At 41.2% G+C, this 26,649-nt stretch overlaps 1 protein-coding gene across 13 annotated transcripts in view; it reads right to left on the reverse strand.

Moving 5' to 3' along the window:
• The window catches only part of FMNL2 (formin like 2), a 566,092-nt gene that overhangs the window by 101,268 nt on the left and 438,175 nt on the right, over positions 1-26,649 (reverse strand). For all 13 annotated transcript variants that reach the window (XM_086956698.1, XM_086956700.1, XM_086956695.1 and 10 more), the window contains 5 exons: positions 12,419-12,493; positions 8,510-8,620; positions 6,619-6,768; positions 2,193-2,294; positions 819-1,122 (listed from right to left, as the gene is read on the reverse strand). In XM_086956698.1, the coding sequence (XP_086812824.1) occupies positions 819-1,122; positions 2,193-2,294; positions 6,619-6,768; positions 8,510-8,620; positions 12,419-12,493 (742 nt within the window). The remainder of the gene's footprint in view (positions 1-818; positions 1,123-2,192; positions 2,295-6,618; positions 6,769-8,509; positions 8,621-12,418; positions 12,494-26,649) is intronic.

The following is a 26,649-nucleotide window of genomic DNA, read 5'->3' on the forward strand; positions in this document are numbered from 1 at the left end:
CATCTGAGCAAGCTCCTGAAAATCAATAGCTAAAGTCCACTTCTTTGGGCAATAGCCCAGTTCAACAACGAGTAGTAAAAAAGCTTATGAATGAGGTCTTCAATTTATATAACTACATAATAAATGCTACCCGTCATACACTTTCATTACAATCTCACCTTAAATGTCAATGACAGCCAAATGTGTTATTGCGGAGTGTCAACTAGGCTGAAGTAATCTGTAGTTTTTACCATATTTTCAGGTAAGACATATAGAAGTCTAGTCTGCCCGTCCTTCAACCACCCTGAGCAGTGACTTCTGAAAGTCTATTTGCATGAGGAGTTTCATAATATAAGGTTAATAAGGGCTTAGATCTCAAGATTCATCAAAGAAACTCAGAATGGATGCACTCTGGAAGAAGACAGGAAATTCAAGAAAAATCTTGTGTTTCTACAAGACCAAGTCAACCATTTTTTTACTGCTCTAGATGCGGAATTTGCTATGGTATTTTTATCAGGAAGCAGGCTAGGACCAACACAGGTGTTTTATTATGTTTAGTTGAGCATGCCTAAGTATCACATGCAATTGTTATGTATTGTTGACTTACTGTGCAAACCCCCAAACTACATAGGTCCTAGCTTCATAAAAACTTTACTTAAATAAATAAAATACATATGTGTATTAAGTTGCCTTGATATATATGTTTGTTTATTTTTTCTTTTTTGTAAAGACAACATATACTAACAGGCTGGATTACCTAATACCTGCACAATCTTTTTTCGGTATACCATACCATGTCACTAATTTTCTATTTGTGTGAAAGACTTTACATTTCTTACTTGCGTCAGATCCTTGACACATTGGTGGTGGAGGTGGTGGCAGCCCTGCAGAACATACATCTCCAGAAGCAGATCCCAAAGAACCACCGCCTGCAGCATTCGAGCCCGAAGACCCAGATGCAGATGATGAAACAGGCAGAATTGAGATGTCGCCGTCCCCTTTCTTTTGAATCTTAATGCTCCCCTGTTTCTCAAGTTCATGGATCTTTTTCTCCAGCGTTGACTGCCTTTGGATAGCCTCTTCCTTCTCCTTAACCATTTTTCGAAGGGTGTGAACTTGGGTGTTTGCATCTTTGTAAACTTCCTGCAGAAGAGTGCATCCGTGAAAATTACACCTGAAAACACATTACAGTACAACATATGCAGTCCCTCCTATGGATGATGGTATAAAATACTGTTTCGGCCTGGAATTAAGTATATTATACTCAGTTTGCGCTTCTGATATGTGAATGTTTGGACTCTTCAGGCAATGTTTCCCCTACACATTGCAGCATTGTTTTTCAAAAGGAAATATTTCAGATATGTGATAATAACCACAAATCTCAGAGTTCTGCTTTGGATGGCAACTGGAGTTTGTGCCTGAATTAGGATTTGTGGGCTAGCAATAATGAGGCCTTTAGTTTGTTATCTATAGTTTGCCATCTACAGGTCCAGAAATTGAGTAACTGCACATGACATCAGGTAACCAGAGGACGTATTTTTACTCTGCTGATGAAGACAACATATAGCTAGTCACCTATGGAAAAATAATGGTGACCGATGTAGCCAAATTTCATTGTACCTCCTGTCAAACTGAAACTGGTACTCATGCAATGCTACAATGTCTTTGACTCTAAATAGAATGTGTAATTAAATCAATGGTACTAATTTAATTACGAGGTGCAATGATAAAAGGCTGTGACGGCTATAAGAATTTCAACCTGTGACCCGCAAGTTATGCGCACATCTATACAGTAGGCCCTCAACATACCTCAATGTTACCTCCAAATAAGTGTGATACACATAGCTATTTCTGGTTTAAACCCGGATATACTCCATGTTTGCAGTGGCAGCAAAATGTTTGCATAAAATGAAATACAAATTCAGCAAAACTCTTGTAATTAAATTCCCTTTTCTCAAAATGTAGTTGCACACCCCTCGTCCTTAAAGATGTGGACGTAGTACATGGATAATAATCTTATGAAGGGTGTAATAGTATATGTTGAGAAGTAGTGTGCAACTCTATTACACAATTGGGCTATATCATCTCCACCAATCTTTTTGGCATGCCACACAAATTGAGAAGTGTTCAATCTGCAAATATATTCTTGGAATGGTAGAAAATAAAAGTGTGACCCTGGTGTACAACCATGTTCCCTTATGAGTCAAACTCACCCTGACAACTTCCAGTTCCTTGTTCCTCTGCATAAGCTGTTTTTCCAGTTCCACAATTTTTGACATGGCCTCATTTTCCGTGTCCAACAGCTTTTCAGATAGCTAAAATCATGAAAAAAGTTCTGTTAGAGTCATAACACACCAGCAAGTCATCCACCAATGGTTATCCGCTGTATCTCCAGTGTGATCATAACATATAGATTAAAGTGACTATGGGTCAAAATATGACAGGCAGTGACTGGATCCAGACAGATGTAATGTGGGTATGTGTGGTCAAAGTAAGGAATCGCGAGGTAGAGCTGACAATCATAATATTAAATTGTTTATTCTATTTATTATTTGTTTTATCAGTGCAATTAAAAGTAGGGTCCTCACACAGGAACATCTAAATGGCTCATGGTCAAACTCTAAATTATTCAGGATCAGTCACCGATTACAAGCTTGTCGGAGTGGAATGCCCAGCATGGATATGGCAATTCCAGCATACATAGTTTGCCACAACTGATAGTGATTTAAATCATTGAATTTTTATATGGTACAAATGGTTTTGAGAGCTGCACCATCTGTCCTAAGAGTAATCCTATATATTGCTACACACTACTGCATATATTTGATTCATTTTTATTGTATTACAAATCATATTGTTTCAAATCATCACAATGCTGGACCACAAACCTTTGCAAAGGTCAAACAGTCATTCACCAGGTGTCTCTTGTCTTTATTAGTAGTATATGAATTAAAAAGAAAAGGAAAAACCATCGCCCACCTAGTGATTGTGCTTACTGTATGTATAGCGTAGATCACAACTGAGAAGCATGAAGGTTGACAACATGTATACATACAATTGTTTTGATCATACTGACACCAGTGCATACACTCATTTGACATCTAGGGACTATTGTATTCATAGTTTGCATTATTTTGAATGCCCTTTGTTTTGGTTACTGCAGCCCCGATCACCAGAGATTCGATGTTACTAGTCCTAAAACAGCACAACATTCAGTTTAATTGAGTGTGATCCAAAACCTGCTAAATCTGAGGGACTTCCCGACAGAAGTTGTGGGCACAAGCAAAGCCCAGCCCACATCTTTCCACCTCCCAGATCCGAGGGAGCATACAATGCGCAGGAGTCTATGTAGCCCACCCGCACCCACCACCCCTACCACACCCAGCAACCCACTGTGGTACCCACTCCCAATCAACGTACCTCTAAGAGGAAGACTTGCCTGGCAAATGTCGAGATTTCCAGAGAAACGTATGCATCTGGGAGACAGAAATCAGAAACAAATAGACTGCCTGCATTTCCAAAGAAACTTACTCTAATGGGCTCTGTTAATAGTCTAGACACCAGCCAACCAAGTTGCTCCATAATACCGTAATAGTTTTAGAGATTGTCTTTGATCCAAGTCCCTCAGAACCACCCACCAGCAGGGTTAAGCCACCATATACCCCCCTAAAGCTGGTCAGGTAAACTGTGAACTTAGCAGATCACGTGGGATCAATCCTACCATTGCACAATGGTCAGAATAATATTTTGAGATCTTTGCAATATCCCGCTTTTAAACTTATTCCAGGCAGTACATGATCCCCATAGAGATTATAATTACTGCTTCTAAAGAGAATCCACACTCGAGGATTCTTCAACCATAACAGCTGTGAGTACTGCACAAAAATAAAGGAAGGGCACTTAAAGCATGCTTTTTGTCCTGCAATTCCCAGAATGCAAAACTATTTGAAAATTATTAAAACCATAGAGCATACCTCGGTTTTCAACATGCATGAGTTTGGAATTGGAAAATTAACACGCATCTTGTTGGCAGCCATTACTTGACTAATGTATTCATAGGCTTTGTATAGCGAGCAACGCATAACTGAATTGTTTCAAGGCGCTTGCCAGACACAGGGCTTGTGTGATGGTTGCTTATTGTTTTGAAAATGACAAAAAAGGCTCACTGTGTATGGAAACAGTATTACACGTCTTGCATTATGGTGTTCTATGACACCGCCTGATAAATGAAAGCATCTGGACTTGTACTAAAATAAAATCAGTACAATGTGTTTTACCAATCATGTGGAACACCGAGGGCAGGGTTACGTAAACTGTTCATGTGCTGTTAATTTTCAGGGCGGTGCTATTTAGCTCCTTACCATATATGGCAATGGTGTGCGATTTTACCATTCTTCTTGCAATGGTCGGTGTTATTTTGCAACTGGAAGAATCTTTGTATGATTTTTGTTTACTTTGTCAAAATATTAACACAGATTTTTCTTTCTGTAAAAAAACTAAAAATACTGACCGATGCAAAGAAAAGGATCCTTGCAAAATGTGATATTGAGCTACATACCTACTTTTCAAACTGCATTCATGCAGAGGTTTGACTTAATCAGGAACTTAATAGTGTCAACAAATATTCAGACAATTTAATATATGAACTACCACCAAATAATCCTGAGGATTAGATTTGCTGCTGGAGAATTTGTAGCATGTAGTCCTGAAGGAAAACCTTCCATACGAGTTCAGTTTTCTCCTTCATTCATGAAATGCGACTTTTTGGTGGCAGGACTTAACTCTGATATTTGAAGATGGCAGATATCTTAGCACTGCCACATTGCTAATGACGTTCATTTAATATCATGAATGCATAGAACTCACCTCATGCAGCCTCAAGGTGCAGAAGTGCTTCTCCTTGTCATGCGGAAGTGAAGCAAACCAGCAAATTCATAGGGAGAGCTGAGCCAGACCAAAGCCAGCGGTTCAGTTTGGTCCTCTGAGCCAATGTGCTAGCAGAGCTATCAAAATAGCTAGCACACAAATTATGCAAAAACGCGCTCTGTAAAATTATGGTAGGGATTTTAAAATGTGAAGGTGTTTCTTCAACATTTGGGGGAGATTTAATTTAGTACGAAAATCACTTCAGGGAGTAACATTTATTGAAATTGAAACTTAGAAACATTCATGGCCTCCTCCTCCGCCACCCTGATGACGATGCCCTGAGAGAACCGTGAGCCGAGAGGTTTTTTTGTTCCCTCCTACTTTTGACCAATATTGTTGTAGCAGATAGAGCAACACTATTGCCTACTACACAATAGACAATAAGGTTTTGAAAAGTGCAAACTCTAACTGAATTACTTCAAGGTGCTTTCAACCTAGGAGCATGAGACTCGGTGAAATAACTAGATTTTAATAAACTTACACAATTTGGTTAAGCGAGGAAGCCGATATTTTAACTCTGATTTCCTGGTTGCCAAATTGTTTTCGGACTTAACAAAGAACGCAGAGCTTAGCAGCAGATTTTCAAGTACATGCCTTGGAACTGCCGAACAAACACTCTACCTGAAATGCACCGTTTTAGCAGTTGTTTGAATTTTTTTTTTAACTGCATTAAAGATGGGAAAGGGCACTACCTGAGATCACGCACCTAAGCCTTTACCAACTGGGCACACTGGCAATGCATCTAACTTCCCTTATGAACTAACCCGGAGCCTAAACTCAATTTAAACTCAGCTTGCCCTGCACCAACTCCGTGGGGGACACAATAGATTTTGGAAGCTAAATGCATGGCTTTGGTACCCTCACCACAGACCTTGAGTCATGAACAATACTTCCTCTCAACGTCCCCACTCCGACAGGACTATTTTAGTAGATTAGGTAGAAGGAGAAATCTGGCAAATGGGTTTTAAATTGGCACTTGGAAAAAAAATGCATAAACGGGATTATTTTAATAAACACAATACTTCCTGGTTACACAGTGTGTTAAGGATGAGGTTCTCTCTAGTTTTTGTAGTGTACGCCAGTGATGAAGGGTTGAGTCGGGGATGAAATTTCATAACTAATCTAACAAATCTCATGTGTAGACTATTGTGAAGTATTTTGTTAAATAAGTCTGTGCTTGTTAAAAAGTGCTCTAACACCTGGCCCGTCTACCTGCATTTACGTGCTAGGAAGATGAAGGTGAGGGTCCTTCTCAAGACATACTGACAAGGGTGGAGAGCAGGCTCGCTTATTGGTCACGCTTCAGCCTCTCTTTGGAAGAGGAAGTGCTTTCTTTGACTAAAAGTAAGTTCCTAAGCATAGCTATAAATAGGGCATGTGCGGGTTAAAATGCTTCCAAAATGCCAAATACATAGAGAGAAAGCTGAAAAGCTACTAACACCGCCATCTTTTGACAAAGATATTTTCAGCTTTGGGGGTGATAAACTCAGGAAGCAGGAAAAGAGTTTCAACCAGGCACTTGCCACCCATCTATATGCTTTTGTTGGCAGGCCCCACACCCATCAAGGGATCTACACAGGATATTAAAAGTGAAGCTCCTCTGGCTACAAATAAGCAGGCTGCAGTGTCTGTCAGAGCTGGGCAAGCTAGGATTGCCCACAAGACCTTGGCAATAGTTAAGCAATAGCAAAAAACTTTCTGATATGAAATTACATGAGAAATATTTTCTTCCAGTTCTTCAACTCTTTCCAGTGCCGCATTCTTGGTTTCAGCATCTTCAAGCAGCGCACCCACGTCAAACACGTTGTCCAAGTATGCCTGAATCTGGACTTGCAGCTTGTCGCTCTCCGTGTGTTTCAGCTTCTAAAAGTCAGAAACAGGCACAATAGTGAGTTATGCAGACAAACAATTCATTGCAGACTACTGGATCTTGAAACAGGAAAGGTACACAAAATTCTGGTAGGCTTTTACATTGAGTTAAATGTTACGTGCCAAATAGATCACTGGAATGAATAATAAAATTAATGTACACTGCGCATCAGCGCATGGACCACTCATCAAACACCCATGGATTTTACTAACGTCTGCAATAGGTCTTCTAAGTACTTTTTTGGAACTGTTGTTTCCTGTTAAAGAGTGGCAGAGACATCACACACCAAACACCTGCACTAGGAATCAAGTAGGACACAGCGCATTCCATAAATAATGAGTATTCAGTAGCAATCCAATAGCATTACATTACATCTGCAGCAGGAAGTGAAAATGGCAGATATTTACTAACTGCACCATCCAGGCTACACATGGTAATAAAGCAAAGGGCATGTTAAAGGTACTGAGGCCTATGTGTCACACCTTGAATTCTAAACATAAGCTAAGAAAAGGATAAGCGTTGGAGCGCACAACGCGAACCATTGGCTGTGTGCCACCATTACCATACGGTGCCTGGACTGCGCTTGTGCCACGAAAGAAAATTGAATATTTAATGCACACTTGGTTTGCATCAAACCAACCATAACACAGCCTGTGCCAGAAAATACTTATGACAATGTTTATGTCATGGGTACCATTACCTCAAGGACCATTACTGTGAAGTACCTAGCTAAGCCATTACTTTGACGTCATCTTCTGTATACTGAAATCACAAATATATTGACATCCCTGAGCCTTGAGAGCCTCGCGGGCGAGTAGTGCGCCCTACAAAACCCTTGATTAACAGTCCCCATTACCTTAATCATCAGCTCTCAAAACAGCTAGGAGTAGGCCTAATCTAACCCTGAATCAGATTTACTTCTATTATTTTTTAACTAGCCTTACTGTAGCACTAATCTAACAATAACCCTGTAGAAAATGTAAATAAAAAAGGCCATATTCTATGCCAAACCTAAACTAAATAAACCTTGTCCTATTCTTCACGTTAACCCTAACCCTAATATAAAGTACACTAAATTAAATTAAATGACATTAAATTAAATAAAAAAAGGTTACCAGTTGTGTCGAAGTAGGGTAAATTCAAAATACTAGCCTGTAGAAGCGAGTCTGCTGAAGTTATAGTGTGCTACTGCACTGGGCCTCTGCACCACTCTACCTACCATGCTACAAAAGGACCGGGAAAAGGCAGGTGGCATTTCAAGCGCACCAGTGGCCTCTGTTGTACACATACCTGTATCCTAAACACTCATGGAACAGGTATAACATACACAATGGTGCTCAGCACTACACCTATTTATCACACTAACGCTAGAATGGAGCTCTGGAAGCTCAGCACCACACCAACAAATACTTGCACTACAAAAGGCACACTTTTATTATCCATCTCCCAACACAGCATTGTTAAGAGGCCATCCAGTGTAGGGAAAAAAAGTGATCTGTAACCAGCCCAATGTTACTAGCACTAACCAATAAAAGGCATTCTAGAATGTTCCTTTGTTTGATGATATCAGTTTGGGTTTTGAGACCTAGTCTGACATCATCCACCGGTTGGGCTCTTTCAGTTAATAGTGAAGCATTGCGATTCTGAAGTTCTAAGATGTGGACAACAAAGAAGCATTATAAAGAAAATGCTCGCCCATTGAAGGAAAGGTGATTACAATTAAAAGATACTCACATCCAAATACTCATCCAGTCCTAGTTTGGTAAATTCAAATTGCAGATGAACTCGAAAATTCATATCTTCAACAGAATGGACGACAATGTTGATGAACTGCATGCACGCCACCTAAAAGACAACCAAACAAGCAAACCATTGAGAACAGATGGGAGGGAAACAGATGATTCAGCAAAATGACCGGGAATACTGGATTCCAAAACACAAATGTAACATTTGAAAACCATGGTAACTGTTTGCACAAATAAAGTATTAATTGTATTTAAAATTATTGGTTGAATTGGTTGGTAATCATACATAAATACTATTGCTAAGGTTACTGTGAATATATCAACCCTTTTCATTATTAAGCTTTCCACCTCCATCCCACATGCCCTCTTCAGACTTCCTTCAAAAACCGAACAATACCTTTGTAGGTTCTATCACACCAAAGGCGTCGCCGCTAGCGGGCTTAGATTGCTCCTACACGCCTCAGGATTGTCTCGCATAGCGGTGATATGGAGGGAGACAAGGAGTCATTTTGCTTTGCGTGGAAAATATCACTGCATTGGTTCTGGCTATCACAAAGATGTTTCCAGCAATAGGTAGGATTTACTTGTGCAAATTTAGAAGCACATAAGATAGATATCACATCTGCTCACAGAAAAATTATCGTGAATCGACTCAGAAGGTTAAGATCTAAGTTTTTCACCACCAAAGGTAAGAAACAAATAGTCCTTCCTCCTTTAATTCTCACCTTTTCATGTTTAACTCATGGAATCACTTTTTTACAGAAGTCACGTGAGATAAGAAAAGATAAAGCAATATTTTGGTTTAAAAGATAACCCAAAGGTTGTCATAAAAGAAAACTTATTACGTAAAGACAGGCGCGTTTGCTTCCAGCACTGGCTTGAGAACCTGGAACAAACAAGGGCCTTTGGGTTTGTTTATATCAGATTTCGATTTTTCTCAACTAGGTCTGAAAGATTTGCAGCTTCAAAACTGAAAACAGAAAGCCCACCATAGTATCTCTAACGGAAAGACAAATTAGACACATGGGGCTTAACAACAACTTTGACCTGAAATCGATGGATTTCCAACAAATAAGGCAGCGATGGACATCAAAGTTTTTTTCTCAACTTCATTTTGGAACATTTTCCAGTGAGACGCTGCAAAACTGTGTGTATTAGATTCACGAGTGCTGCACAATATGGATTTCTATGTTCTAGAACTAGGAGTACCAGCCTTTTAAAAGGACCAATAAGGAGTAAGAAAAAGCTCAGAGCAATTTGCAGAGCGATACAAAAGGGGCTGGACTGTTCCCATGAGGCATAGGGTCAAGGCTGATTTGCATATGGCCAGGTATGAACTGGGGTGGTGTGGTGAGCAAAAAAACGATGGATTTAGGCCCAGATCTCTGTACTGGGGTGAATGTATGACATTGTTCTGCATTCTGTCCATCAACTGTTTTTGCAGAGCAATTTGCAGGTCAGGCGATTCTAGTGGGGACCTGTGCCACCGCGACAGCTGGAGGTTGGAAAGCCAAACTTGTGTAACTAAAAGGCAAGACCTAGGTTATGTCTTTTCAACAAGTTGTGTTATCTGTGAAATGAAGGTACACACTGTATGGATGGTTGTCACCCCTTGCACCTGCATATGTGAAGCACCACAACAATTATGAGAAGAGCTTTCTTGCTATGCAGAGAAGGAGGCAAGACCCCAGCCCCATCCCTCTGGGGTGAGAAACATGGTCCAAAGTTAAAAGAGATTTTTGTACTCAGCAAATTCGTAATACTATTTACGAGGCTGCCGTAACTTGCGTCAAAGAGATCTGTTAGTGTTACTACTGTGCGCTGGTAGCCGGTTGTCATCATTAAACCAGCAGGTGAGGAAATCACAAAATGTCAATGGCACTAGTGTAGACTTTGCTCGTTTTCCAAGACAGAACTTAAGGAGATAGCTCCTGGGAACTGTTAACATCCTTGTACAATTTATGTACCCTGCCATCATTAAAACCTTGGTTTGTATTTTACAGGTGCCTCCAGATGTCACATTCCTTCTTTCATCTAGAATAGATTTTTTTTTGCTTGGCTAGTCCAGTGTAAAAAAACAAATAAACAAAAGAAATCATGACAACGAATCACCCTATGATTATTCGGTCAAAAATGTCAGAAACTAATAGTCTATAATGCACATGAAGCAATGAGGCTGTAGACAATGGGAGGACATTTGGAAAAATGTAATTTGGTGATAACATATGTGGATAAATGTGCTGGCTGATGGAAAGGCCTGAACAACGTGAAACAATTAAGTGATGCTTTTAAATTGTGTTCGGGTTAGGTCAATGTCCAGAGCCGAGCTACTCGATTATTGTAGCTTATGTGCTGTATCGAATTGGTTCAGTTTTAATTAATCTGAACAAGTATTAAAAAAAAGAATGACTAACACCAATTAAAGAAGATAGATTGTGTATTAAATTGAAAGCCTCGACCATACAATGCTTGGTTTAATCCACGGTTGAGGGCCAGCTTGAGCCGCAGGGCGACTTTGCATTTTAATGCACACTATCTGTGTGGCTCCATCAGGGATCAGATTCAGTTATTGAGTCTTTTTGGAAAATCTATCTGTACTGTGGTGATTGAGCAACACTGTAGACCCAAGGCCTAAATACCCAGAGCAGCAGACGCTACTACTCACCACATGATGGGCTTTATAGAGTTCGGCTGCAAAAAGTAAGGGAAATTTTAGCAGAAGTTATGCCAGCGCTTGCTGTAAATACCACCGTAGTAACTGCTGGTAAGGGAGGGGGGTGGGGGTAGCCAACACTGCGTAATATTTGGTGGCCGTGGAAGACACCACTGTGCCTTTAAGAAAAGAAGGGACTACTGTTGGATGTTTTTTCTCTATCTGTCAGGGTTCAGGCGCATCTTAATCCGGTGATCTTGTCTGAAAACTCCTTGCAGGGCCATATATTAGTTAAAGTATGGTATGGAGAAAGAAGTTGAACTGGAAACTCGATAATTCGATGACTACGTTTTTTATTGATTAAAACGTTTGAGGAAAAACTCTGGACCAAAAAGACAAACAAATTGATCCTAGAGTCCCTATCAGGAAGAAGAAAGGAGGATTCCTTGGGCACACGTGTACAGGTAGTCAAGCCAGATGGATCATTTTTAGGCGTTGACTGACTTCACTTACTGCACTACACATTAAGAACGACTTTGTTCTTGAGTTGTGCATTTTTAAGTTGCCTTTAAGACATCAAGGTAGAGTTGGGATCTGAAGCATGACAACCCCACACATGATGAAAATGGCTACAAGGGGATCTGCCTCCAGCTCCTATTAGAGGCACTGCACTTTCCCCCTTGCAACATAGGTATCAGATGGGTCTGTTCTATTGGTGTTTACTGGCAGTGAACCAGGTGACTATCCAAAGTCAATGGTTAGGTCCACGCGGAGAAGAGACTGTAAGTTGTTTGAGTGGGAGGGTTCCCTGTCAATATTCCCTGGACAGAGCCCATTCCGTAAATAGATGCTGCTTCTTAGACTCCATGTTGCTCCTTTTAACAAGAGTAGAAACATGTACACTGTATTATATATTTTCTGAAGTTCTCACACTCCTTTTAGATGCCTCATCCACGACAGGCACGGTGCATTGAAGGTCAAAAATATAATAACACTAAATACTCATCCGCTAATCAAGCTTAGTTAAAATGAATTCAGTGGCATACAGTGCAAGCAAAGGCATTGTCGCTGACTTAGGGGTAAGAAATACTGACTTCGAGCCTACCACACAAATTCTGGCCATTTACTGTCAACTGTGGGATTCTTTCACTCTTGAAGAAAAATAAAGACCATATACATCATGTTTATTAGAGAGGAAATCAATGTGACTGCTGTTTGTCACACACTCCGTTGAGCATTGCTTACCATGAAGTCGATGTTATTGTCCTCATTCCTGAAGTGCTCCATCAATTTTTCAAAGCGCTGCTTCTCAGCACAAACCTGGGGAGCAAAAGACCAACGCTGTCAGGCAGCACTGAGCAAACAGAAAGAGCTAAGAAGGCTTTCAACTGAGTCGAAGCACAAACATTGCATATAAACCTTCCCAAGTGTTCAAATTCCATCATGGTCACAGACAGGCTCTGCCGCTCACGCAAACACACACTCGGCACACTCCACTGTAATGTCTATGGATTTGCCAGTCACACTGTTTACTTCCAGAAACAACTGTGTCTTATTAGGAGAAGGACTTCATCTTGCAAGTTCTCCAAGAATGTCTCAGTGGTAGTCTGACACTGCATGCCGGTGGTTGTCTGGTTCGTACTTTGGCAGTAGCCGATGGAAGTCTTGCCCTTCAAGGATACCACTCGATATCATGTTACAGAGTTTAAACTAAGATCAAACTTTGGCAAACTCATTTCTAGGCTTGTATCCAAAACAGCATTCAAGTCAGGCCCACCCCTTACATGTTAAACACCTGCTAAATCTGTTTGAGAGAGAGTTTAAACACACGCTAAGTGGACTCATCAGTGTGCAATCACCGCAGATTAAACTCTGCTATGTGTATATAACCAAACATGACACAGGCTCTCCAGCTTGGACCACCCACGAATTAATAAGAAGTGAAACCATGAAGCACAAAGGAAGATGGTCAACTCACGGTATGTGCCATCAACACTACAACCATGTTAAGAAGGGTAAAACAAAGAAAGACACACAGGACATGGCGTGCGGGGCACATAATTATAATAAGTACATAGAGGACATAACACATCCTTCCCTTCAAAAATATATATAATAATTAAAATAAACCTTAAGACAATTACTCTTAAATATATCGGAGGTAAAAGAAAGGTGTGCTAACAGAATTTTTCAAGGCTACATAAAAAGAATATAAAGCAAAATATATATCACTAACACATGTATTACTTTGATTGAAAATAGAATTACTAAAATAATGTAAGTTTTACAGAGGCATCCCATTAAAGGCATTACTTTTTACTATAAAAGCAAAGGTTCCCTCTGGTGGTTTCAGCAATGAATCGAATGAGGGTATTTCCGAAAAGTTATCTATGCCAAATTGTTCATGTGTGCACTTCCAAAATCTGAGGCCCCAAAATCCGCACAAGTAGAATCAGTATGTTATTCCGCAAATTGAACACACATTGTGCCTGTGGCTCATCACATACACTATCAATGATATTCCTAATTTGCTTGCATTGCTATACTCTGCTCAAATTTCAAACTGAAGCATCTTGCGTGACAACACTTGGTGGATTAACTTTAACAAACTTCAATGATTTGCCATGCTTAGCACATCCTTTCTTTATGATTCTGACTCCATCTCCCACTGCAATATCTGAAACAGGATTCTACTTATCGAACTTCTTCTGTTTTTGTTGTCTGCTTGTTAAACCACCAGGGACACAACTAAGAAACAGGCTCTTAACCTTTAAGTAGTTTAAACAGACTACTCTCAGTAGTACTGTGAGGTGTAATCCGACACAGCCATAACTAACCTAAGAAACTCCTCCCAATTAAAGCAATTTGTTCTTTCCCAGGTCACACTCTCCCTGAGAACTCAATTGACTCTCCACCTGACCAGTCTATTAAAGATCATACAAAGCTATGGTTATGAGTTTAATATCATACATGGTAAAAACCTCCAATAACAAAGGAGATCTGAGCTGAACACCATTGTCAGAAAGAAGCATTTAAAGAGTGTGCAGGTAAGATACACTAACACTCAGGGGAGAAAGCAGCGAAATGTATGGAAGATTGTAGCCAAATTTGTAAAGAAGTGGTAGATGCACGCAGAGAGGTAAGTCTTCTTTATTCGCACTAGGACATGCAGCTACCTCTTTGAACCATCGCACCACTAAACTCCAGCTTGAGTGGCGTGCATGCTAGGAAATGTAAAACAAAGGGTGGCGTAAGGGACATGGCTAATGGGACACTTAATTATAATAAATACATTCAGGATATAACAGCATGCAAATAAAATGTATGAATGTTTATGGTTTCAGTGTTAGCATTGGGGCCACATCTACTGGTTTTGCCAATGCTTGTTTTTGCTTCCTTTTTATGATGGCTTCACTTGGCCCGGCTTATTCTTCGAGTGCTTTTCTTGGGCCTGTGTGGCGCAGATCGGTGGTAAAACAGCTGAGAACCAGAACTCTCACTTCTGAAACCAGAACTTTTGAATCTTTCTCAATCAAAGAAAAGTAAACCACCTGTTTTGGGGTAGAGGGTATTATTCAGTATTTGATGACTTCAAGCTTGGACTATGCCAACAGCTTATAATTGGGCCGTCTGGTGTATGTGACTCCGTGCCTTCAGATTAATCAAAACGCTGTGGCTCAACTAATTTTGAAGATTTCGGCACGCTTATCTGTGTCACCCTACCATCAACTACTTCACTGGCTGCCCGTTATTAAACTGATTCAATTCAAGCCTATTACCTTCGCCTACAGAGCTCTAGAACGTAAAGATCCCCTCTACCCAAGGAAGAGACTCAAGGCCTATTCTCAAATTATATCCTGGTGATCCAATGCTTCACATTCCCCGTTTTTTTAAAGCTAGGACAGGTGGAGGATCTTTTGTGCACCTAATGGCAAGGCTCTGGAATTCTCTTCTGCTAGGTCTCCGTTAGCTCTATCCGAATCCATTTTTTGAAAAAATGTGAAATCATTTATTTTTCAATTTGCCTTGTAATCTTATTTTTTTGCTATTTATCGGTCAACTGCTGCTAGCGCTGGGTCACCTCTTTGGAAGCCGCTGTAGACTCAATAAGTTTGCATTGTACTTTATTGAACATATTCAACAGTTCCTTAAGAAAACAGATGCAGCGGGTGGCAGGAGCCACAACAGTTTGTATGAAGGTCCACCATAGCATTGCAAGCTGGAATCCTGGAGCTGAAGGCAAGAGATAAAAGGCATGTACAACAAAACCATAGTGCAATACAAACTGCTTTGTGTTGGTTTGATGCTCAGGACTGGGGTTGTTGTCTGCCACTGACGATTACATGGTGAGTGCGGTATATGAGTCCCTGTGCCCAGGCGGGGAACTGACCAACAGAGAACCCCAATGGTGGTAGATATTTCAACAGCAATAAGGATTAATTAAATGTTGATTTTTCTAAGTCAATTCCTGGTTACCTACAAAGTTGAACACCTTTTATTCTCCCATCTAAATTACAACTCGTTTTACTTTACTGATGAGTCCGAGATCGACAAAAGCTTTTTTGGACCAAAGTTTGAAATGAAAGCAGAGGCGAAGCTGCCAAACTCCTAACTCCGCAACATCTGCTTCGTCACATCTGTGCAAGTGAAATAAATAAGCTGTCCTAGTCTGGAGACTGATCAAAAAAGTCCAAACCTGAAAACCACTGCAGGTTCTAAGGCTGAGATCGCGAGCAAATAAGAAAAAAAGAAACCGCAACTCAATTAATGTCAGCTTAAGATCCAGCAGCAACCAGACAGTGGATGAGAGTTCATCCATGCTACAAGGCCAACCAACCACTGGAGAGAAGAAAATGTGTGCTTCTGCCAACTGAGAAGCAATTTGGCTTTGAGAACTCTACATCAATTACATTTTCACAGGAAGGGTGAGCTGGCGGGGGAGGCTACCAAAATAATATTCGTGATATTAAACTTGACATCTGATGCAAACCTTCTGCTGACTCAAGTGCATATTTGGCTAGCTAGCAAAGTGTTGCAGGCGGATGTTTAGGATTGAAGAGATGTCTGTCCAAGGAAACGTGAGTGAGGATGGGATAAAAGACAAAAACTTAAATTAAGCAAAAATGTGTACATAAGGAAAGAGTTTGCAAAACCCATGCAAGGCCGAGTATGGTAAAGAATAGTTGGTGGCTGATTTTATACCTCAAACTCAACATCTGCTTTCATGTGAGGGACATTTTGAGAAATTGCATCCGTTGTAATGAATAAGGAATATCAAGAATATACCTTACCAATGTGTGATATTTTTAAATAGTTTGAACCTCCTCTCCACGAAAACTTTCACTACATAAAAATGAGGCTATTCTGATTAAAATATACTTAAACCGAGAGAGTCTTTATAGTTAAGCTGGTAGGGCAAAGTAATTCCAAATGCAAAACGGAAGCAGGTATATAAACTCATTAGCAATATTACCCTGTGCGAAAGGCTCAAAATAAAGCAATGGAAAAATAAGCTATTCACTTCCTATTATTTGAGATATGTTGGGCGTCTAGAAATTAAATGGTCTCAAGTGAAATATACAATTGGTGCCATTGTTAAGTGGGAGAAGAACACTTAAGTGCAATCACTGCATTAGGTACATTTAAAACATAGTGGGCTGCACTCACATGTGTGCTTTTTGCTTAACACTGCTCCTCAAATTGGAAACAACTGATGAACTTATCGGATTCTGGAAGTACCTCCTTGTCACTATCCAAAAGGTTTGACATACACCATTTTACGTTTTTTCGGTGCCTAAACTTAACATCTTCCACCACAGGTCCCTATCAGGAAAATGACTTGGTTGTACAGAAAGTTCAACTCCTCTCTGTCAATAGTCCAAATGTATTCATCTAATGAGCTGTAAACAACAGAAGAATATATGGATGGAGATCCTGGAAGATTAAATTGCCCACGTATTGCCTTGTTGGTCATAGTCGAAAAGAGGCACGTGCTACTATGACACTAAGATAGATTAGTGGAACATGGACTAACATCAGATAGAAAACTTGTCCTACTAATTAATAGCTGGGCATACTCCTATAGCCTGATGTTTCGAATTTCCTTTTATAGTTTCACTGACTCACTGAAGAGTAGCTGGATATGGCATTAGCTGGGTATGTGAGAAAAAACATAATATCAAGGTATACTCAACAGCAGCAACATAACACTGTGCTGGGTGCAGCAGAAACCCATATTCAGACTCTGCTGGACTCCTACTCAAAGGTCTACACTTCATTTATAATAAACAAAAGGTTTTTAGTCTCAGAAAAGCACTGGGCGCTCAGCCAAAAGTGGACGCAAAAGTATAATAGTGAATTGAAGTGTGGTGGTGCAACTGGGTGAGTGAAAAAACCCTTGTAACCACTCCGAAGTTTGTTAGTGAAAACTGACAAATCAACTAATCATAGTACTGATACCCTATGCACACACTCGACAATCTAATCAGTCGTGTAGAAATTAATACACCAATGTTAATACACAAAGCAAGGAGAAATAAACAGGGATCTCCTGTACAGTGTTATCACGTTCGGTTCTTTAATTCTCTCTGAAACAGCCAGCCGACACGTGTTTCATCGCTTCCGCGAATCATCAGGGCTGAGTATTAGGCCGTGTGAATAAAAGAGGTCGCTCCGCCGATGATACTTCCGACCCGGTAGGGCCCGTGACCTGACCAATCTATCCCGTAGGTTGTTAGCTGCATATAAATAAGTGGGGACCCCAAGACGAAGTTGTCAGGGCTGAAATGTCAAAAGCAACAAAACGAAGTGGAGCAAATCGAGCGGATAACTCTTACAACATTTATTGGATCTCAAAAAGGAGCCGTCAGGGCTGTAATCCCGGGAGCAAAGGAATCAAGAAGGTGATGTGGAGCGGATAACTCCAACGCCAATTATTTGTTCGTGGTTGAAAGGGCCGAGCATTTGCGTGTTCTCCCGGGTCACCTTGTTCCAAGTAGGTCCACACTTGGAACACAGTGACCCGGGACAACACGCGAAGGCTCGGCCCTTTCAGCCACGAACAAATAATTGGCGTTGGAGTTATCCGCTCCAAATCGTCTTCTTGTATCCTTTGCTCCCGGGATTACAGCCCTGACGACTCCTTTTTGAGATCCAATAAATGTTGTAAGAGTTATCCAGTCGATTTCGTCCACTACGTTTTTTTGCTTCTGACATTTCAGCCCTGACAACTTCGTCTTGGGGTCCCCACTTATTTATATGCAGCTAACAACCTATGGGATAGATTGGTCAGGTCACGGGCCCTACCGGGTCGGAAGTATCATCGCCGGAGCGACCTCTTTTCTTCACACGGCCTAATACTCAGCCCTGATGATTCGCGGAAGCGATGAAACACGTGTCGGCTGGCTGTTTCTGAGAGAGAATTAAAGAACCGAACGTGATAACACTGTACAGGAGATCCCGGTTTATTTCTGCTTGCTTTGTGTATTAACATTGGTGTATTAATTTATACGCAACTGATTAGATTGTCGATTGTGTGCATAGGGTATCTGTACTAAGTCTACACTTCATTTGATTGACTTCCACTTATACAAGAACATTAAAGAAGTGTTTGGTCCTCTACCGAACGTGGTTATGTCAGAAACTTAGATCATTTTGGACGCTAATGGCAGATAAAAAAAAAAAGGCTTAGTCATGTCTAAATAAATGGATTTTAGCTCTCATACATCTACTGGGTGAATCCGCCAAATTTAAGCCATTGACAAACATTTTGAAGACTAACTTTAGACTTTCAGAGGTAAACAAGAAACTGAAAGTCACCAAGCAAACCCAAAAGTTCAACATTATGAATAGACCTAGCATGCCAAGCAAGTAGAGATAAAGCTAAACTGGAGATGGAAGATAATCTGACAAAATCTGATCTAGTTCCGAAATATTACACCATAGTTAAGAGATTTTTGTTACTGTTGGAGCATTTAGTTTCCTTGCTCTGTCTGGTGCATGATGGCTAAGTGTAATATTGGAGAAGCGTGGTTCAATGGTTAGAGCGGCAGACCCTGATGCAGAGATCTGGCCCGGGACCAGGGTTCAATTCCTGCCTCAGCGGCTCTTGGACTCAATCTCCCCGGACCTGATAATTCTCGCCTCGGTGCCTTGTCTAATCATGGGTCCCACTCTGTGACTCTGGGCAATAGCTTGCTTAATCTCCACAACGGCCCCAGCAGCGCTTGGATGCCTGGCTTCACCTTGGGGGTGCCCAGGAGTGGACATCTCACAGGAAAGCCAGGAAGTGTTCCACAGCGGTATGAATACGGCGCTACGAGATCTCAGGGTAGAAGTGCGCTATATAAAATACAAACACATTTACACATTTACAATATTCCTCTTAAACAAACACCTCTCGTTCTCCGTTATTCCTTTCCTCAGTTCTGTCTTAGTCAGCCTGTTACTACCAACATGAATAGTTACTATATCCATTGACATGGTTTTAGTTATATAAGGGATGAGCTATAACTCGTGACACTCGTGTATAATTTTCCAGTCATTAACTTGCACTTAGTGTTCTGTAAGTGAATTGTTTAGTATGTTATTCCCAGTCCTCTTTCTTTGAAAAAGGCCCATCAAAAGAATTATAACCAGAGTTCTATATAGCCGTAAGCGCTGTGCACCGAAAGCACTGTATCTTTAAAATACACAGTGAGAGGCTGAACCAGACACAGCAAGAGCAAGCATCAAGCTTGGGAAGATTCTCCAAAACCACAGAATGCTTTGCACTCGGATGAAGGAATGACACATGGTCGCTCTACTGTCCCTGAGCTGTGCCCGGTTATGATGTGAACATTCTAAGCTAAAGTCTGCCCTGCTGGATCATATATATAGGAAACTCTTCTAAAAGGGTGAAAACTTTCATTTAACTTTTATTGGATTCACTTGTAGCAGGAGGCTTGGAGTTTAACTTCAGTTTTAAATTAAAGTAAATTATATAAGTATTTTTCCAGGCAGAGACGCAGGTGCCATAGAAAAAAAGTATGTTGCTTTCCAAACGTTCAATTACAGGTAATATTAAGTTTGCTTTAAGATGTGTTTCTGCTCTTTTTGAAGTCTTCTGCAAAAAAAACAATAATAATAATAATGAATCACATGTGCAAAAGGTGGTGGCTTTAGGAGGTGTTTAGGTTTCCACTAAATGGGTTATTCTCCACTAATGTTTCTTCATACTACCTCATGATATTACCGAAAGCGGTCCTGGCGGAACCATTAGCACACATATGCATGCTCGACTACAGAATGACATTCACATGCGCAATGCACCTCACGTTCAAAAGTTATATTTGCCCAAGCTGTTATCGTCTTGGTACTCACGCTTTTGGAATTTCTTTGGGTGCTCAGTGACACGCGGTCCTTGACAATTTCTGCCCATGGGGTGCCAATGTCTGTTTTTTTGCAAAATATAACATGATGGTCATGCAGGGTATCCGGTGGAAGTATCCGAAGAGAAGGGATATGGCGCTGCCATCTTAATTCACTGTGGGCCTGAGATGAGAGAGCCATGGCCTGTACGGAGACCAAGGGCTGCCTGGATGTAGAGGAGGTCCAACAACTAAAACACATGGCTGATGGGAAGTCGGCCCAACTTTGAAGCTCAGTGCCATAAGCAATGGGTCTCTTGCAGGAATGGCCTACCTTGTTTTGAGAGATAGGTAAAAGAGGGACTGAGCTCACAGGACAACATAATGTAGGATCCAACAGTAGGCTTGGATGTTATTCAGAGTACATGTACGTGTTGCAAATAAGACACATAATATGAGAAATATAGGACTGAACTCCTTCTCCCTAGTGCTGGACTAAGTACCACCCTGTCAAAGGTGACCTTGCACACATCAGCCCTGTAGGGTTTCTGAAAGAGAGGTCATCCTTCGATGGCCTTGTGTTACCTATGGCTAAACATCACAGAAAGCCAAAAGGCTCAATGGATTAGACACCACTTCAAGGATTACCATAGGGCAAGAGGCAAAGGATGGATTATTTTAAAGAGACTAACCCTTTGTAACCGTATGGGGTCATGAAAGTAGACGACAAAGAGGTCGGATGATATGTGAATATAGCCCACCCTGGATAGGTCACATAACGGAGCACCTAGCTTCCAGCTAATAACTTGCATATTACCCAAGAAACAGATGGACAGGAGCACAAAAATAGCACAGAACCTACGAATGGGATTGTCACTGTGGATGCAAATACAATAATTTGAGTAGATGTGGTATACATAACTGAAAATACGCAAAGTCATTGCATGTGCTAATCGCTCTTAGATCACTTCAATCCTCCCAAAAGCTCCCACGTGCTCTAGTGTGGCAAAGCCCTAACCAGGTCCATGTCTCAAGCAGAATATGAAATTCGACTGACTGAATGTCTGAATTAATCCTAACAAGGGCATTTCTTCCACTGTTTCAGCTCGTATCGTCCTTTACAAGCACCGACCACTGACACGCAAATCGTTCTTTGCCCTGGTTCAAAAGGGGCAGCACAGCCCACACTTCCAGCCCTATCCCCATGAAGGTGGACATGGGCATCCTTGGACGCGTGTCTACAGTAGCAGCAATATCCCAGGCTCCACCAACGCCACAATATCAATGGCCCTTTGTTCCATGAATGGGGTATATGAAGCATGCACACACCTCTATAAGGACCGTGAAGTAACAATATAGGCTTCGGCTCAGAATAACTGCTTTATATGAACGCAGAAGGCAGCAGAAATGGTGTGTAGTGAGAGATTTATCACCAAAATATCCTTTTATCCATTCTACCATGGAATATGCTTCGCCACTTATTAGATACGGCGCAGTCTCAATGTTGCTTCAAGTAAATGTGCAGTGCTGTCTAATGCCTGAAACAGAGTAATTCACAAATAATTTCCAGTTTCCATATGAGTCAGTTACCGAATGTATGCCTTTTACATTTGCTTCAGAAATCTTTTTCTTTTCAGGCACTCAGCTGAGGGGAAATAGTATTTAATGTGACCTCGGCTGGCAGTGGCTTGAACCACACGGATTGGAAGGGCCTGGGGAACAGGCGGGCAGTGTGCAGGAGCCTGATCACTGAAGAGCGCTTCAGCCAGACCCATTTCTCATGTCAAGGGACCATTATACTCCACAAAGAATGGCCCTGGAAGTGAACTCTGAGCCACTTAGAGCACTTTATAAAACCACCCTTTACCGAAGATCAGCTTACTTTCTGCCGCTCTCTGTTGGTAAATGTTTGCGAGAGACCTTCCAATGAATAAAATATTGATAACCTGCGTGTAAGCACTACATGCCGTGAAATAGCCCAGTGGGAGAGCACACGAGCCTTTACTCATTCATCACAGACACAGGGCCACAAAGCAAATCTGATATGAAATCAATGAGGCCTGAATTACTATTGGCAAATGTGTACACAGATCAATGGACCAAACTGTATCCAATGCTCTCAGGAAGCCATTCAGATGATCCACCCTGATTTCTGAATAGAGAATTTATACTTCTTACACTGCATTTTTATAGCTGCAAACTATTAGGACTAATGAGGACAATTTAAAACTATTGCTTACAATAAAAATGTCTTAAGATTCTCATGTAGGTTTGTATAGTACGTAAGCATTACCCCTGGCCTACGGTACAATTTGTGGTTGAACATCGGAAAGTACTACTGTATGCTTACGAAGCAGCCGTCTGCTCAAGTAGGCAAGAGCCTGCTGCGGTTCTAGGCCTGGCTCTGCCCTTTAAAAAACTCCATATTCCTAACCAATTTCTTCAAACGAAGGAGATTTACAATGTGGTCAGACACCACCGTGACCACTTGGTACCTCTGAGCAGCAAAACCCTACAATGACTGCCAACAAAACGTTTTAAAAAAGCATTAGATAGGCAAGGTTACTAGCAACTTACATATCACAAACAAGCGTGTACACTGCCAACACTTTGGTGCTTCCCACACTAGTTTACACAAAGCCAGTACTGCTGCACGGATATATACCTGCTCATCAGGCGTGCTGAGGGTCTGCACTCCCTTTGCAGCGAGTGGACTCAATCTATGCTCCAGAAGTGGAAGGGCATACTTGAATACCCAGGCAAGGTGAAGGATGTTAATGCCTTTTAAAAACATTTTTTAATATCTATTTATGAATGTGGCAATTAAACAAAATGATATTGAGATTTATAATTTGAATATAAGGGTAATAAATACAATAATAGTTAAATTACATCAAACAAACATTCTTGTGAATAAAAGTACTGTATTTGCAGAGACAGCGTTATATTTAAAATGTCAAACATGTTTTACGATTTAGAAAAATCACCAGGATTCTGCATAAACAAGATGTTTTCCTCATGTATTTTAGATTAGAAAATATGAGCTTTCCCAAAACGTGCTTATGTACTTTCAGGAATGCAAAACAGTAACACATATTAGATATAAATGGATCAAAGTTAATTGAGAGTCTGGCGAGTATGGATCCTAACTGCAGTTTTTCGGCTTTTCGTTACTAAAGTATGGCGTAAGCATGAACAGGTCCTACTAATGGTCCCCACAGAGTTTGAAATCGGAGTTGCATGTGTCCCCCCCACTCTACTATCAGTGGGAGGAGGCAGCTGGTCTTTTCACTATCTCATAACTCCAATAACAGTTTAGATGTGGTTCAGAGCCTTGAAGAGGAACAACCGGTTCCCCTGTGCCCAACTGGTGACAGGATTTATTTACCCATGAGTGTTCTACACAAAGTGGCACTAGCAGGTGGAAAGAAGCATCTGTACTCTCATCAGCATCAGCTCAGAAACATTAACCACTTAAGTGCTGCTGTCGGCCAACGGTCGTCGCGAGCACTACCTTGCCAGTGCTGCGCACGACCGTTGGCCGACGGGCCAGCATTCGTTCTTCGAACGTTCAGCACTGGGCGCTGAACGTTCAACGCTCCTATGAGGTTAACCAGGTATTCCATCCATGCCTCTTCTGAGTGCTTCGCCTATGTCTTTAAGCTGCCCTGCGTGCATAGAAAGGAAGAAGCCTGCATGCAGGCGGATGCGGCGACTAATGCTTCGATAGGAACCACCAAGGCAGAAAAGTAAATCATTTTAATAGGAAGATGGCCTTGGCAATTAGCTCAACTCAACAACCCTTTGCCTTACTCACATTGTCATGGACATCGTTCTGACAGCAACAAACATCACAATCCTTGATGAACGTTTTAGGGTAGATTGCGTATTTAGAATCAAAATATTTGGGAACATTTAAATTGAAATTGTGGATGTGATCTCCAAGAGAGAGCAAGCCCAGCTACATCTGATATTTTGCTAAATACAAAGAAGAAACCATTGCAAACCGATTTCCGCTGAGGAACAAATTACTTAGAGATAGCCTGGAAGACTTGGCAAAGAGTAACACACTGATTCAGATATCCATCGCCCATCAAAGAAGACAAACCACAACCCATGCGATGCACCAGAACGAAGCCCATAACACATCATCAAGAGTAATTTGGACTGCTGCCTGCAAGGGAAGTCCTAAACCTTTTAACAACTCACTCCGGACTACCAAAAGCACAATGACTGTGGCCTACAAATGCAAATACCGACCATATCAGCACTGACATCACATGAGGTTCACAGGATATAATGTCACAAGAAAACAAAGATAGGCATGCAATATGGCTCCAATACCATTTCCAGGAACAGTCCAGAATTAGCATTTTATTTTCAAGGCTATGGGTCAATGCTATGGGCCGTGCTACCCACTGAACGTTAAAATCATCTACAACAGTCCTTGCATCATATTCAATAAAACAAAAACAAAAAATAGTAAATATTATATAGGACCTCTGTATGTCGGAGCTCAATTCTTTTCACAAACTGCACTCAACTGACTAGAGATTTAGGAATGTAAAGGTATCCACACAGACAAAGATGCTTCCACTACTGATTGACACATTTCTCAGCTGTTTATAGAATCAGAGATTTTCATGACCTGTTCTTGTGGTCAGCTGTTAAACCCCCCTAGCACTTTAAGCACAGCTGCAGCTCCAGGAATGTGCCCCATTGGGCAGAATTGCTACTAGACTGAAATAGAAAGTAAGAGACACCGCGGCTCCAACAATCGGCTCCCCTCGGCATGACGGTCAATATCAGCCTCCTCGTGCGCCAGGGATAACGCCCAGTCAGCTATTCTAGAAAGTAGCTGTTCAACTCTCATCGATGGATTTGCAGAAGCCAAGCTCTGGAAAAGCGACCATTTTCTTCTCAGGAGCGCTCCACAGATGGTGCTCTGCCCTCATCTGATTTATTCCCAAGCGTGAACTCTGCTCACTTGCAAACAAGCACTGACAAAGCCAGTAGGTTTGAGTTTGCGTTCAATGTTGGCTGATACACCAACTGCCAGCATGAAACGTGCTCATTGAATCCATTGACTCCTGATTTGAACTGAGTTCATACGTTTGTACCAAAAGTTTCCTTCTATACCTAGTACACATTACTACGGTTTATTATTCGCCAACCCAAATCCTAACATTGCGCATACACTGGGTGCAAAGATTAGTCAGGGGTCTTCAACCTTTTATGCAAATAGAGCTACTTATTTTCATGGAAATCATCCCAAGCTACTATTATTAGCTTTGTATTAGTGACAACACCAGAAACAATTTACAATTCAAATATCAGCTTTAAATATGTTTTGAAAACTGCGCCATTTTCCTCAGAACATCAGCTAATGAGTTCTGAAAATACACACATTTTCATCTCGTATACACACTCAATTTTGGTATACATATTCAATCAAGTTAAAGCATATAATTTAGTAAGCTCAGCTGCACACAGGAGGGCTACTCACAGGCAGGTGGAGAGCTACCAGTAGCTCATGAGCTACTCGTTGGAGAAGCCTGGATTAGAGAGATGCGTTCTACATTCCCGCACCCTAAAGCTACATTCTGTCAAGAGCTGTGACAATGCATCAGTCTCAATCCCTCTGATTTAGCTTCAGAAGAATCGCTACCGCCCTCGCTTTGATAATATTAGTTATTTATATTTTGGCAATGCGGAGGAACACAAAGGATTGCTTTTGAGGTATTCCATCGTCAGGCACAGGACTAAACAGCTGATATACACCCTACAGTCTGAGCCTCCTCACCTACTGCCCTGGGATTGATTTAATTCACCATTGATGCTGAGCTTTCAAAGGGGCTCATGGTACACTGCAAAACTCTGGTTAAGGGTGAAGGGCTTTGCACAAGAGTGTCAGGCAATCAAGAAACACAAGCATGGGCTAAGCCTACAGGTCTCGCCTATGCAAGATCTATTGGCTTTGTCAATGTTTCTTCCATTGTGTACAGCAACGTGACTGCAGTTCAGCAGGATTAAAAGTTAGGCAAAATGTGCTATGTTGCAGCCAGCGCTGGCCACGTCATAGCACTTTTTCAGGAGGGGCAGGGGCAAAACAACAATGGGGTGAGGGGC

The sequence above is a fragment of the Lissotriton vulgaris genome, chromosome 2_1, assembly GCF_964263255.1.
Source record: "Lissotriton vulgaris chromosome 2_1, aLisVul1.2, whole genome shotgun sequence".
Classification (NCBI taxonomy): Eukaryota; Metazoa; Chordata; class Amphibia; order Caudata; family Salamandridae; genus Lissotriton; species Lissotriton vulgaris.